The following is a 15,221-nucleotide window of genomic DNA, read 5'->3' as shown; positions in this document are numbered from 1 at the left end:
TAGTCTTTAAAGTGCTGCATGACTGCTGGTTTTTTTGTTAGAATACAGACTAACACGGCTACCTCTCTGTTACTATGGGAGTGTTGTGTATTAACAGAATATACATTTCTATGAGGGTTTCCTTGACTTTTCATCCCCTCTTTGTAGCTATTTATTAATGATAATCAGCAGGCTAGTTTTTCATCTGCAAAGAAATTTACAAACTTTATATTAACACTTTAGCCTCCAACAGTGGAGGTTGGTCAGTATCATTATTCCCTTTTAAAGAAAACTGATTATCTGCTGACTAGCCTGTTATTTTGCTATTTGGGTCTCTGTAAAGCTGATATAAAATCCTCCGACATCAGAATGGTGGTGTGCCAGGCCTAGGGAGATTTTAAGAGGTAGGGGGCATTCAGATTTCTGGAGAAGTTGTGGATACCTATCAACTTTTGAAAATCAGGCCTCAACTAATTTACCGTAGGCCCCATAGTGCATCAGAGGTTCAGCTGGGATTAGAATTCAGGAGTCCCTGGCTCACAGACCTATGTTCAGAGAAAAAGACCAGGCCTTTCATTCAACATGAGAACCTAAGAGTACTGTCTTGAGGCCATCAGTGTTATACCTGGGCTGCTCACTGATGAATGAGACAAGACACTGAATCCCAGCTGCTAGGGACAGAATTTAGCATGCTTGTGTGCATCCCAGAGTTCACAGTCCAGTGGAATAGCCTGAATCTACTACTTCACCCCTACACTGCATGACTGGTCTCATGTTGCACCACTGCTCCACCACAAAGTAGCCAAGCCAAACATGCTAACATAAACGGAATGAGAATGTTTCCATTTTTCAGAGGTATTCTAGTCATCTTGTTATACAAACTGGGATAGCATCTCTACATTAAAAAACAGCAGCATTTTTTTAGTAATCCTACTGGCACTCATATGTAGAAAACAAGCTTTTCAAAACAACTAAATGTACGTGGGAAACATTGATTTTTGAAACATCTCAGAAAATGTTTTTCTGCATTTCCAGCTATTTCCAAGCTAACTTCCAGGAGATTAGTGTAAACCTGGTGGTTAACGAGTTAGAGAGCTGAGTGGGATGTAAAATTTTCAGGGGAGGGAAGGTTACGCGTAGGCAAAAATGTACTTGTAAGATCAGCAGCTAAACTGTATCTGGATTCTACTATTTAAATCAAACAGACTAAGCAAAAATTACACCAAAAAGATAATTCAGAGCTGCTTGGTCACTTGGTATTATTAATGCTAATCAAATGAGTCTCTATATTCATTCTTCAAGTTCCATTATGTTCCCTTTCATATTTTTCTGAATAAATTTCTAGCCATGTAGTAAATCACTGTCCGCTTTTGATGACCAAAGATGGAAGATCAAATGCTTGTCATTAGAACAGAGCCACACAATGTTATTCCTATCCTGAATTTTTATTTTTTTGCAATGAAAAGATGACCTTCTTCTTTTATGAAAACATAAATAATGTCCTTGATGGACTTTTTTTTAAAATTTATTTTGTTGCTAACTGTATTAAGAAGAGTGCCAATATTTTGATGTTTCAATTTACAGGCAAGAAGATGAAAAGCCAAACCCTGGTAAATTAGTTCACTTGAGCCAGATTCTATTATAAACGGATTGAATGATGAATTTAGATTAGATAGCCTGGGAGCTTCTTTCTACAACACAGGGAGGTAAAAGCAATGGACTAGAATTCTTGACAAATTCTGTCGCAGACAAATGGAGAAAGACACATTGGTTTGTTGAAGCGGGAAGGTACTTTGCATTTTAAAGACCTGGTATCCAGAAAGGAAGAGCAGCATATTGATGTAAAAACCAATCGGAATAATCAAGGAACCCAAAACAAAAAAATGCATTGACTGTGGCCAAAGAGATAGAATAAAATTACCTTGAGCTATTACTGACAAAACAGGCAGGCTGGAGTTACAGTACTGTGACAAGTCTGCACTGTACCTGAGCTCTCAGAGAACTGAAACTTGGGAGCACACAATGGGGCTTTTCTTGCTACCGGCAGCACCCCAACGAAATAAAGGAAGAGAGAACAAACAGAAAGAAAAAATAAAGCACAAAGGATACAGATACTTAGGCAAGCAGTCAACTAGGTAGGTAAAAACAGAGAGACAAAGGAAACGATGAACCTCCCATGCTAGACATATTGTTAAATCGTTTCTTTTTTTTGGAGTCATGGAAGCTAATTAAGAGTCCTTTGAAGATTTTTTCATTAATTTAAATTGAAGATTTATGGAGGTTTTCAAAGAAGCCGGAATAGTTTGTGGATAGTCAGGAACATCAAAAATCAATCTCCTAATTCTCCAGAGAACAATGGAAAGCCTCTCATGAAAGTGAGACTGGGCTAAACAGCAGCAATAAAAACTTAATCCCAAGTCTTATTTGTTTTGATTTGTGAGATGTGCATGGTAAAAAAAAAAAAAAAACAACTGGGATTTTTTCCATTTTTATTCAACATTCACACCAGCCAACAAAAGTTAAATTAAAAAATACAGGTGAGTGGGTCCACAGCAATGCAGCATCCAAAGCAATGCCCCATGGCCTCAAAATTAATTATCTACATTTTTTCTGGAGTAGCTTGCAGAGGTGCTGGAACAATTTGAATAGTGGGGGTGCTGACAGCTGTTGTACCAAACCAGAAACCCTGTAGATAATTGAAACCACTTCAAACCAGTGGGTGCTGCAGCATTAACTGCATTAAACTATATCAACACGGTATGTGGGTTATATAAATGCTGCCTTTTCTCTGGTATTGATTGTATTAATACTACACATTCAATTGCAATCCTAATGCTTTTACTGAATCAAAGAACTAGTTACCTAGACAGGAAAGCATGGTGTTGGGATATAGTATCACAGTCGTAAGTGGATGAGTCACTCTGTTTCCGTAGCAACGGTTGCCTTGGCTCCTCATCCTCCATGATTCCCGAAATGTCAATATTACTTTTGCTTAGGCGTTTGCTGCCACCCAGACTGGAATCCTCTGCTAAAAGGGGATTATCCTTCAAAAATGAACAAAGCAAAAGGGAGATTAAAAAAAATGACCAAAATGAAACACAGCTAATATGAAGTGGTTTTCATTGTATAGTTGTCTTGCATTATCCATCCAATAGAGGGTGTGGTTGTCAGCTGCCATCTCAACAAGGGTAACACTAAAGAGGCTGAGAAGGGATCTGATGCCTGTCTTAGCTCTGCATCATGCAGACTAGCAAGGAAAGACAGCTAATGGGACAGTTCCCTTCAAAGAACAGACAAACATAAGGACAACGTCTACACTTGCCCCCTTCTTCGAAGGGGTCATGGTAATCAGGGTGATAGAAGATTACTAATGAAGTGCTGCAATGAATATGCAAATTCTCCCCCGCGGTAACTGCAAAGTGTCAAACTTTGAAGTGCTGGCATGCCATACAGCCGTAGGTACTTTGAAGTGCCCATGCTACTTTGAAGTGCCTTTACTCCCCAAAATTTTGAGGACTAAAGGCACTTTGAAGTGCCTGTGGCTACACAGCATGCCTGAGCTTCGAAGTTTGACACTTCAAAGTTGCTGTGGGGGAGAATTAGCTTAATGAAGTGCAGCATATGTATCGCTGCACTTCATTAGTAATCTCCCGTCACCCTGATTATCACGCTCCATTCGAAGAAGGAAACACGTGTAGACATAGCCAAGGAGTCTTGGTTCAAGTGCACAGCATCCATTGGCACACATTAATGGAAGAGCCCTCAATGCCCCATGGAGGCAAGACCTGATTTGCAAAGATACTGAGTCCCTGTTATGCGTGGTGAGGCCAGCAATGCCTATATATTATAGAGACCACTTTAAATAGGGCTGAACATTAATAGGATCATTCATTTCACTAGCTCTTTTGAAGAATCATCTTCTCCCTAAAGCCCACCTCCGACCCTGCATCAGTTTCAACAATCAATCAATCAATCTACTGTACACAAGCAATGCCATGCTTGTTGAAGCAAATTCCAGTGTGCTGAATGCTGCAGAGAACATACGAGATCCATCTGCTTAAGACCTCCAAATTTAATCTTAAAAAAAAACCCAAAAGAAACAAAACAACAAACTTGGTTTCAACAAAGAAGAAACAGGTGATAATACCCAACATTTATTTTAACAGAATTACAAGCATGTAAAAATTGGCACAGAAAGAAGCCTTCTGATACAAAGAGCCTCTTGTAATTGTGTAATTATCGGTTTTCACCCAGATCCTATTAGCACATATTACGCAGTATTACTGTTCATGGGCTGATATGGTACAACCAACATTAGCACCTTAATGACTTTTTCAAAAGATTAGTTTATGTACCAGCCTCTTCATAGAAACAGCCTTGTGGTACAACAACTGAAAATTACTAATCATTTGAAATAACATACTGTTGGACTTCTTGGAAAGTTTTCCTGTTAACTACATCTCACCATAACTTGCAGCAAAATTCAGACAGTGCCAAATCCATTGTTAAAGTTCTTCAGGACCTAGGACACTTCTGGCTTAAAACTGCAGGTACCTATAATGCCATAATGATGCCTATCCTCAGGGGACAGCAACTAAAATAGTAAGCAGAGCCATTTTTTCAATAATTCAAGAGCCACAATGCATGAGAATACAACACAGTCCTTAATAAATAACATCAAACCATACTTTCTGTAATCCCTATTTTAAGAACAGCGCACACACAATGATTTCTAATGTGATACATGTTTATTGCAGGCTGTTTATAAGTGTTTTACATATTCTATTTCCTCACATTTTACGCGCGTGTTCGTACCACTGTCTTTCTGACTTTTACTCCTAAACCACCACTCTCTCTGGAGGATGCTGGGGGTGTTATCCAACATTTTTAAATTACACATAGTTTGCTATTTAGATATAAGTTGCTCATTTTGGGGCTTTTAGACATTCACTGTTTATTGAAAATAACCAGGAGGGTTTTTTTTTGTTTTGTTTGGTTTTTTTTTAAATTTTGCACTTATAATGTTAGGAGCCACAAAGAAGACATTAAAATGCTGGAAGTGGCTCCAGAGTTGCAGGTTGCAGACGCCTGCTCATTCCTTAATTCCTGTGCACAGTAGTTGCAAATCAAGGTGTTTCAAGCAATGGATTTCAAAGGCTCACTCATCACATAGGAACTTGGGCCCTGAATGTTGATCAGAACAGAGAGTCTCCAGTCAATTTTTAATCTGCAATTCATCCTGTTTTTTAATATTTGCCTTTGAATCTATCATCAACACAGCAAATCAACATACATGCTCACTCAGGCATCTGACAAAGTAGGTGTTTGGCCGCAAAAGCTTATGCTCTGAAATATCTGTTAGTCTATAAGGTGCCACAGGACTTCTTGTTATTCTTACACTGAAACTCTTGGTACCATAATTATTAACAATCTTCACTGCTGTTCCACACAAATGGTGAACTTCCTAAAATCCAAATGCCTTTTGCAAAAATGCTTTGTGATTGGATTTTTTTGCACAGGCCCTCTTTGCAGAACTTTTTAACACAGCAGCAATTTTCAACAGCAAAGACATTATTGATGTGGACAGGTATTTGTAATATAATAATTTGAAATTTACTTTCATAAATATGTTTGCTGCCTTGGCTTAAAATTCAAAATTTTGGCAAATGTATGTTCCTGAATATTAATTTGTAAGACTATTTATGGTCCACAGAGAGAGAGAAAGAGAGAGCACAAAATCTTCTAGCCCACAGAAAGCAAAATCTTCTCCCCCGAGACACGTCCTGGAATTCACAAACTTCAATGGTTTTTACGTAAAACTCTTAAACACCTGACTGAGTCATAAGCTTTTCTATCAATCTCATTGTCACTTCACTTAAGTACTGTGCAGATAGTTTGAGAGAATACAATCAGGTTGCCCAACTTCACAGTTTATGATGAGCCTTGTAATATTGTGTGTTAAAACCCTATACGGTAGAGTCATGAGAATACATGAAAATCTCAATTTAAAAAAAAAAAAAAAGGAAGTTTCTAATATACCTGGTTGCAGAATGTTGCAAATGTGAACGCTAAAGGCTCCAAAAAAGCAAAAATTAAAGTCAGAAAGCCTATCAATCAATCAATCAATTTTAAAAAAATCTCATTGCTTTTATGCCAATATCCCATTTTCCTTAGGGGCAAAACTCAACTTTTGCATACATGGTTCTGGCAATACTGCAACACAGAACATTTATTTCTCTTTAATCCCACATTTGTGTTGCTGGCCTGGTTCTCAGGTAAACAACACCTTGTGCAATTCTTGAATGAGCTCAATGGAATGCTCAGTAAAAGAATGACCGGGGCACTGAACGTTGTAGATCACTGCAGTCTGTTGGAAATTGGCAGCAGTTTCACACCAGCCTAGTAACCTTCATTAAAGCCTGCACCCAGTATCTGATGGGTCAGTAGACAATCACTGAAAGATTAGTATTGAACAGTTTGATGGTCTTAGCACAATACTGAGGGGGACAAGATTCAGCCTCTGGCCATGGGGCTGCCATCGCCACACTTAAGCTGGCGTTTCTATTGTGCATGTTTATTTACGGGATATGAAGTTCCTGTTGGAGCTGCAGACTGTTGAGATGTGGCAGATCTTTTCTTAGTGACAAAAACTGCTCTAAGTTAACTGAACATTGCAAAGTCTTTTTGTTATTCTGCAGAGTTGGAGGAAAGCACTAATATCACCTAGCTTGTAGATTACATCTGATGTAGCACATGTATTTTAGATGAGGATTTGAGGACAAAGGGGACTGTGGAAGCAATGAATAAGTCTGGATGGAGAAAGGCTTAACTGTTTAGTAACTTTCTTCTCTCTGTATCTTTCACAACCCTGCTCACAGTGAAATGGGGAAGTTTTCACTACTGACTTCACTGAGGCTAGAATCCTACCTCCTGTCTACACAACTTGCCCCGCACCTGTTTGCCATTCTCTGTCGCACTCTGCTTCTCTTGAAGACAAAATGGTGTAATGCTGAAATGTTTTAAAAATTAGTTTATGGCTTACTACAGAGGCCACAGTGGAGAACAAGACTTCATCATGTTGGATGCTGCACTAACACAGTAGTCCTTCTGCAAAGAACTTACAATTTACTTTCGATAGACAAAGATGGGTGAGAGGAAGTGCTGCTATTACCAGTTCTCCAGATGCATAACTGAGGCTTAGAGGTATTAAGAAACTGGCCCAAGGTCACACAGGAAGTCTGTGACAGAACTGGGTATTTACACCTATTATTCTTGAACCAGAAAGAGAAAGAAAGTCAGAGTTAAGAGATTCATACCACTGAAGTCAATGCTTCTCTGATAAGGCACGCAGCCGAAACAGCCTCACAAATCTGAGGCAAGAAAGAAAATGCTTCTCAGCAAGCAAGTGGACAGGGTTATTCTAATAAAATGCCAATCAAAATTCTGTTCTTGCTTCATTGAATTCATTGCTCAGGATTGCTGCCAGATGCATAGCCCCCCAGTAAACCTGTCTGTTCATCCCCAGAACATGTACAGCCTGGGCAGCTTCTGCATAAACTTCTCCACACTCTGCTTCAACTCTGCCTCAGTGGGACTGTGAAGACAACGAATTCTGCCTGTGAGCACATTCAGTAACTGGTTCTTCTGCTGAGGGGGCAAGCAAGGGAGCCAAGTAATATCCATTGGAAGGTGGGCTTTTGTCATGTGGACAAACCATCCAATGGGATTTAAGTTGTTATCAAAATCAAGGCACATAGGTTACTAAACACCTATTTGATAGGAGAGGCCTTTTGGTACTACTGACCCAAACTGGAGATTAACCGATTAGAAGATTTACCTGGTGTTACTCAGGTCATTATCTCAAATGAATTATGTTTTTCTTCATTTAAATCATTGCTCTGGGGTGCATCTGGGGATGAAGGTTGCCCTGGGGGAGAGAGGACACCCAGCCTTCTCTCGCCGCAGCAGCTTGGGGCCAGATAAGAAGCACCTGTCCATGGCTGCTGCAGCGGGCAGGGGCAGGGGAGGGGTGCACAGACACAAAGATTCACAAACAGACAAACTCTCTGAAATATAAACTAGATAGATGTATCTTTCTCCACCTCCATCCCCCTGCTGTACCAATGGGGTTACAGCTGTCCCAGTCCCCTTCTCTGGCCCCTCGCTGCCCCTTGGGTTCGTTCTGCAGTATAACTCCCACCAGCCCCTTCCCTTTCCATTTTATGAGAAACAGTCCGATTCCAGGCACACCCCATTATCATGGAACAATCAGACCCTGACCTTGCTTTAAATTTTGATAAGAGGAAGCTGTGTGTGAAATTTGGTGGTCTTAGCTCTTACTGCTTAGGAGGAATTCTTGAACAAACGGACTCACAGATGGACGGACAAACAGACAGATGCGCGTTTCTAAAATATACACTGAGATACCCTACCGGTTCTATTGCTCAGCAGCAGGGCCCTTCAACCACTGAGTCCTCTGCAACTGTAACTGAGCTCTGTATCACTTGGGCTACAATTGCTCCATCCTCTTGTCAAGAAGGGCAGAGGCATGTAATAACACCAGTACAGAGAAACACTATATGCCAACACAGCTAACCACAACGATCGTGGCAACGCTAGCCCCTGCCTTTTGAAAGGGGGATGCTAATGAGCTACTTTGGTAGATGCCAATGAGGCGCTACCATGAATATACAGTGCCTCATTAGCATAATGGCAGCCGTGTGCGTTTTGAAAGTGCCGTTTTCGAACCCCATGCTGCCCGTGTAGGCGGGGGACTTTTGAAAGGACCCCCCCCAGATTTCAAAAGTCCCTTCTTCCCAAAACCAAATAGGAAGAAGGGGCTTTCGCAGTCTGGCCATCCTTTCGAAAGGCCCCTGGCTACACAAGCGGCGTGCATTTCGGAAGTGGCGCTTTTGAAACGTGCTTGGCCACAGTTATGCCAACGAGGCGCTGCATATTCATGGAAGCGCCTCATTAGCATCTGCTGAAGTGGCTCATTAGCATCGCCCTTTTGAAAGGTGGGGGCTAGTGTAGCCACGGTCCAGGAGGCTGAGGCAAAGATGATGTGTCTGAGAGATAGCTATGTTAGTCCGTATCTTCAGAAAACAAGCAAGCAGTCCTGTAGCACTTTAAGGACTGACAACGTAATTTATTAAAGATGATTTATTACATTTATTTAATTATTAAAGATGATTTTTGTTACCCATAATACCATTCTAACACACAAGTTAGTATTTTTTATTTAAAACAACATACATTCATGCCTCCGAAGGTGAGCTGAAAAGCTTTGCTCGAGTTCAAATCTCACTGGTGTAATTACTTGGGGTCTGATTCATGGCCATTTGTTTCTTATACACTGCAGGGGAACACTGACACCATTGGCTACATTAACCAAACATATTTGGAATCTACTCTGAAAAACAAATTAAATTATTGTTAGAGAAGGGGATCACAACGTATAACCTGTTAGAAGAAAGCTGAAATGATTGCTGGAGAAAGCGTATTTAGTTATTTCAACTTAATTAATAAACTAAATCCAAAGCTGTAGGTGCCCTAACATACTGGTATACAATTAAATCTCAGCAGCATTAAAACAAGCAATTCAACAGACGCCCAATCAACCACCTACAAAATCTCTTCCCACATCCTTTTTCTTGTTGTTATCGGAAACAAAGCCTCAGTCTCCTCCAAAAACTGGATCAAACACCCTTCAATAAGGCCTTGAATGCTGCAGATTTCTATTGGAACAGCAGCAGCAAGAGATGGTGTGTTCTAGGGGGGGAGGGTTCTGGTGTGGGACTTAGGATAACTGGGCTGTATTCCCAGTGCTGCCATTGGTTTGAGTCACTTCCCTACTCTGTGCCTCATTTCCCTATACTTACTTAAAAAGTCTAAACAATGAGACGTCCTGAGCCATCCTGTAGACTAACAGATTTTTGGAGCATAAGCTGTCATGGGCAAAGACCCACTTCATCAGATGCATCTGAGGAAACAGGTCTAGTCTATAAGGTGCCACAGGACTTCTCATTGTTTCTGCGGATACAGACTAACACGGATACCCCTCTGATACTTAAAATGTCTTGTGAACACAACAAATAGCTGTCTAGTAAGGCTTATACATATTAGGTAATGGAAATACATATTACTCTCTGTGTACAACGAGAATGCATATTGTAATTCTCCATTGGTTATTCTGGGCATATTGGAACCCAAAACACAGGAGAGAAATCACATTGGCACATTTCAATGCTGCTGCAGGTGAATTTTGACTGGTATTTTATTATAATTTCATATGTACATTACATATGCATCAATTTCACACACCCATATGGGAAAGGAGTACTATGGAAAGGGATCTGGGGGTCATAGTGGACCACAAGCTAAACATGAGACAAGAATGTAACACTGCTGCAAAAAAGCACACATCATTCTCTGATATATTAGCAGGAATGCTGTAAGACAGACTTAAGAAGTAATTCTTCTGCTCTCCTCTGTCACGATCAGTGTTCCCTCTAATTTTTTTCACCCATTGATGGAATAAATTTTGTCATATGCACCAAGGCATGTGCAGAAGTGCACCACCAATAGAAACAGATACTGCCAGTAGTGGGGGCTCTGCTAATCAGCTGGGTCGCACCTCAGTCTCTCCTGGGTGGGTGCCCAAGTGCTCAGCTTACAGGGAACCCTGATCCTGATTAGAGCTCAGATGGAGTATTGTGTCTAGTTTTGGGTGCCACATTTCAGGAAAGATATGGACAAATTGGAAAAAAGTCCAGAAAGAGTAACAAAAATTATTAAAGGTCTAAAAAATAGGATCTGTGAGAGAAGATTGAAAAAACTGAGTTTGTTTCGTTTGGAAAAGAGAAGGCTGGGAAGGGACATCATAATAGCTGATGTCAGGAAAAGTTTCCTGCCCGAGTGGGTGAGCACTGGAATAAATTGCCTAGGGAGGCGGTGGACACTCCATCACTGGAGATTTTTAGGAGACGAACACCAGTCTGGGCTGATCTGGATAATACTTAGTTCTGCCACGAATGCAGAGGACTGGACTAGATGACCCATTGAGTTCCCTTCCAGTCCTATGATTCTGTGATTAACATACTCCCCCGTAACACAAGTTTCTAATGCTTGAGGCTGTGTGCTACTCAGAGAATATAATGATTTCTGCAGTACCCTGTCTCTAACATATTGTAATCAGGTACTTTGAAATAACTGGAGTATGAGATGGGAGCTATATAAAGCTAATTTTATTCTATTTTCAGGGTTCACAATCAGACCCTACAGTTCCTCCCTGGCTACTATTCCCACCCTCACACACGATTAATTTCATTTCACAAACGCCCTTAGAAATGGCAAAACAAATTAATGCATTTCCTTCCCCATCCCCCACCAAACCCTGGCCTAGGATTAACTAACTGCAGTTAATTGTTAGGTGGGGGCAGCTGGGGGAAGCTGAGAGTTATTTAAAAGGAAGAATATCTGGACTTCTCATTTTATCTTCTCTACCTGACGGTCCATTTGCTGCTCTCAGGGCAAGGACTATGTCATGAGTGAATGCCTGTAGAAGGCTTAATAGGGCTTTCAGCAGGGGTGGTCAGGTAAGCCAATGGGAGGAGGAGAAACTTTTTGGAACTGAAAACAATTGCAGTTTGAGGGGCCTTTTGCCTGTGTGAATGAGGCAGAGGGGACAGAGAGATGGTTTTGCCAAGCAGTTGGAATGAATCCAATAAATATCCTGATCATCTCAAAATCAGCCATAGATATGTAAGTAGAAGGGAAATATGTAGTTAGACATGATCAGGTTATGGTTATTTTGAAGCTGGTGGGGACTGACTATGCTTTTCTTCAGTGGCTTTGGTTAATAATTTGATACCTTTCCCTGTAATCTGTAATTTTTAAAATCAATCCCAGGGAAGTAATTCTCTATGCTGTAACCAGTATGATTTCTTTCCTCTTGTTTTGTGAATAAATTGATTTTAAGCAAATGATTTGATTCCCATGCCCTGAGAAGGGTCTGTGTATATCCCTGTCTTAGACTGAAAGGGCAGCTACTAAATTATAGTTCTTAGCGTCTCAGTTGTCTCCTGAGGGAGCGTTAAGAGCTTGGAGTATGCTACAAGGGGACATTCCCAGGTGTATCTTCCTGGGTTAAGGGGTTTTTGTTTTTTACCTGGGTGGTGGCAGCTACCATTCAGGGTCAGGGAATCTGTGACCTTGGGGAGTTTTTTAAGCAAAGCCTTTTACAGGCGAGGTGTTTGAAGTTTTGCAGAATCTCACTTTTTGCACTCGGAGTGTCAAAGTGGGGAACAGCCCTGCATCCTGTTTTGTGTTTGGAAAGTGCCGAACCCATTGTGAGAACTGCCACTGTACAAAGTATTATGCAAACTTAGTGCTACCTCAAGCATCACAACAAAAACCCCAGGAAATATTTTCTATTTAGCCCAAGAACAGCTCAAACCACAAGCAGGATCATCAATATACATATATGTAAGGTTAACACCCAACAGTCTTAGTGGAGTGGGGAGCTAGCTGAGTGCAATACAGACAAGGGCAAGGAACAATCCCTACCCTGGAGATCTTATGAAAACTTTGTGTGAAACATCTCCTGTCTACCAGACCCCACACCTGTTTGATCTGGGCTAGGCCTCCCAGTAAGGGTACCAGTAGGTATGGATGTTTGTGGCTACACTCATATTCTGCCTAGACCACCAAACCAACATCAGTATAGGCTGAACCTCTCTAATCGGGAACTCTTTCAACTGGCAACATCCGTAATCCAGTATGATGTTAGTTAGCTGCACACCCAATTATCACGTGTGTGGCCAAGCTTCCTGTGGTCCCAAAAAGTTTGTTTACAGCCATCAGCCCAGGCTCTCAGTGTTCTGTGCTGTTATTTAACTGTAATTTACCACTAAATGTCTTCTAAGAGCACAGCAAGCAGTGGAAGTGTTGATAATGCTTCTAGACAATATTGATCTTCCCAAGTCCAGCAAATTCTCTCATTCAACTCTGGTCAGGTCCCGAGGTTGCTGGATAGGAGAGAGTCAACGTGCATCATCTTTGTGTCACAAGCAACAGAGACATAATTTACACCTATCTCCTCCTTACATGCCCCAGTCCTGAGAGGCATGGAAGCACTGGAAACAGTGCCTGGGCATCTTTCAGGATGAGGTACTAAATCCAACTAAGAAGCTGGAAAGGTTCCTTACCATTGCTTTCAGTGGACCTTACACAAGTCTGCTTTGCAAATGAAACATGGTAAAAATAAATACACCACCGATAAAGCAACTTCCTTTCTCTCAACTAAGGACCTCCTGCTCCTAGCAGGACTGCTGAGCTGGCCAAAATTCAGACAAACACCATGTCCCTCTGCTTAAGAGCTGGCTGTTTTGCTCATCTGTACTTTGCAGACAGCCAATTTGCTTTGAACTTTTACTCCAGGAAATAAATTGGATCCTGTTAAGTGCTTGCAGGAGAAGGGAAAAGTTCAAAGCACCTTTTATCACCACAGACAACCCACAGGGTGTATACGGGGACCACATGCACGCCCCAGTGTCACCACCTCCATCACTCACCATCAGAGCTGCACGGCTTCCAGGGCGTGTGGGGGTGGTCCTGGTCCTCCCCTGGACTGGTGCTGAACTCAGGTCATCCCCACACTCCCTGGAAGTGGTGTGTCTCTTCTGTAAGAAGAGGTGTGCAGGGGCGGGGTGAAGGCGGGGCATGGGCAGAGCAGAGTGGGTGAGGGAGGGGCATGGGCAGGGAAGAGTGGGGCAGGGAGGGGATGGAGCATAGGCAGAACAGGAGCAGAGCAGGTGCCCCACCTGGAACCCTCTGCATGTCACCCATAAAGCACTGACGGAGGTATAGACCAGGCACAAGTTCCAGTCAATGATGATGATAAACCAAGGACAAAACTGTCTTTGACTATGTCTACACTCGGCAAAGTAAGTCGACCCCAGGTATGCAAGTCTAGCCATGGCAATTGCGTAGCTAAAAATCAATGGATCTTCGCTCGGCTAACTTGGCTGTCCCTACTGGTGAAGGTCAACAGGACAGTTTCTTATGTCAACCTCCCTTACTCCTGGTGTCTCACGAGGAATATGGAAGTTGACCGCAACCCTTCTGAGATAGATTTTGTGTGTCCATACTAGACACATGAAATCTTACCCCAGGAGATTGACCCTGTGTGAGTCGATCTTCTGGGGTAGTGTAGACGTACACTTTGACTTCAGCACGGCCAGGTTTTACTCCAAGTGTTTGTTTGTTAATATCCTGTGTGTATGTGTGCGTGGAAGAGATGAGAGAGGATGAAAACGAAAGGGGGTGAGGAAAGTGGGGATCATGACAAGAAATAGATGAGAAAGGGGAAATAAAGGAGGAGAGGAGGAAGAAGGGACCACAGTGGGAGGATAAAGGGAAGGGAATGAGGAGAGTCAAGCTAATGGCCAAGCCAAAAGGGCAACTGTTATGCTGAAAAATGTCAGGTTTGAAAAGAGCAGCAGTCATTTGCCGTCCCAAGACCCGATCCTGCAGGTGGCTTCGTGTGGCCCTTGTGGAGCTCCATTGAAGCTCGTGGGGATCCAACTGCAGGATGGGAACCTCAGATTTGTTTCTGAGCTACGTTGAGTGAAGTGACACAATGTGCTGTGCTAAAGTGGGTCACTGTTGAGACATTTCAGAAGTATAACTCATGGGTAGTTTGTTTTAGGAATATTTCCTTTCCCATGAGCGTTAGGAAGATGTCTTTTCTCCTTCATAACAATACTATTTAGTTTTTGCATGACACCTTCCACTCTTAGAGCTCAAAGCACTGAACAAAACAAGTCTGTCTTGTTCCCCCCCAATGTTAGTGATAAGCAAACGGAGAAGCCAAATATGAAGCATCTGGCTCGGAGTCATATAATAGTGCCAGGAGCAAAACCCTCATCTCTTGAATCCCACCTAATCCACTACCTTGTCAACTCATGCCCATGCTGCACTGTAAACCTGGGTATGTTGCTGGATGTGGGTCTCCCAGCCATGCTAAAATGTCCACGCTGAGCAGAGCAGACCTTCCAACTTGGGCCTGAGGCTAAAGTTGCGTCCACATGGCAAAAATAACAGAGCTTAGACCCAAAATGCAGTGTGTCATGGGCTGTGACCTACCCCACTAGCAGGGTCCTAGCGTCCAGGTCCTGTGTGCTTGCTGACCCAAATTCAACTGGTTTGTGTGTGGACAGAAGGTGGAATTTGGGTTTAAG

At 42.1% G+C, this 15,221-nt stretch overlaps 1 protein-coding gene across 1 annotated transcript in view; it reads right to left on the bottom strand.

Moving 5' to 3' along the window:
* PITPNM3 (PITPNM family member 3) overlaps positions 1-15,221 on the bottom strand; it is a 385,265-nt gene that overhangs the window by 46,953 nt on the left and 323,091 nt on the right. The window contains exon 9 of the mRNA XM_075014126.1: positions 2,842-3,023. Coding sequence (XP_074870227.1) covers positions 2,842-3,023 — 182 coding nt within the window. The remainder of the gene's footprint in view (positions 1-2,841; positions 3,024-15,221) is intronic.

The sequence above is a fragment of the Carettochelys insculpta genome, chromosome 19 (assembly GCF_033958435.1).
Source record: "Carettochelys insculpta isolate YL-2023 chromosome 19, ASM3395843v1, whole genome shotgun sequence".
NCBI classification, from domain to species: Eukaryota; Metazoa; Chordata; order Testudines; family Carettochelyidae; genus Carettochelys; species Carettochelys insculpta.
The sequence above is the reverse complement of the archived record's forward strand: the minus strand, read 5'-3'. Positions and strand labels throughout refer to the sequence as shown.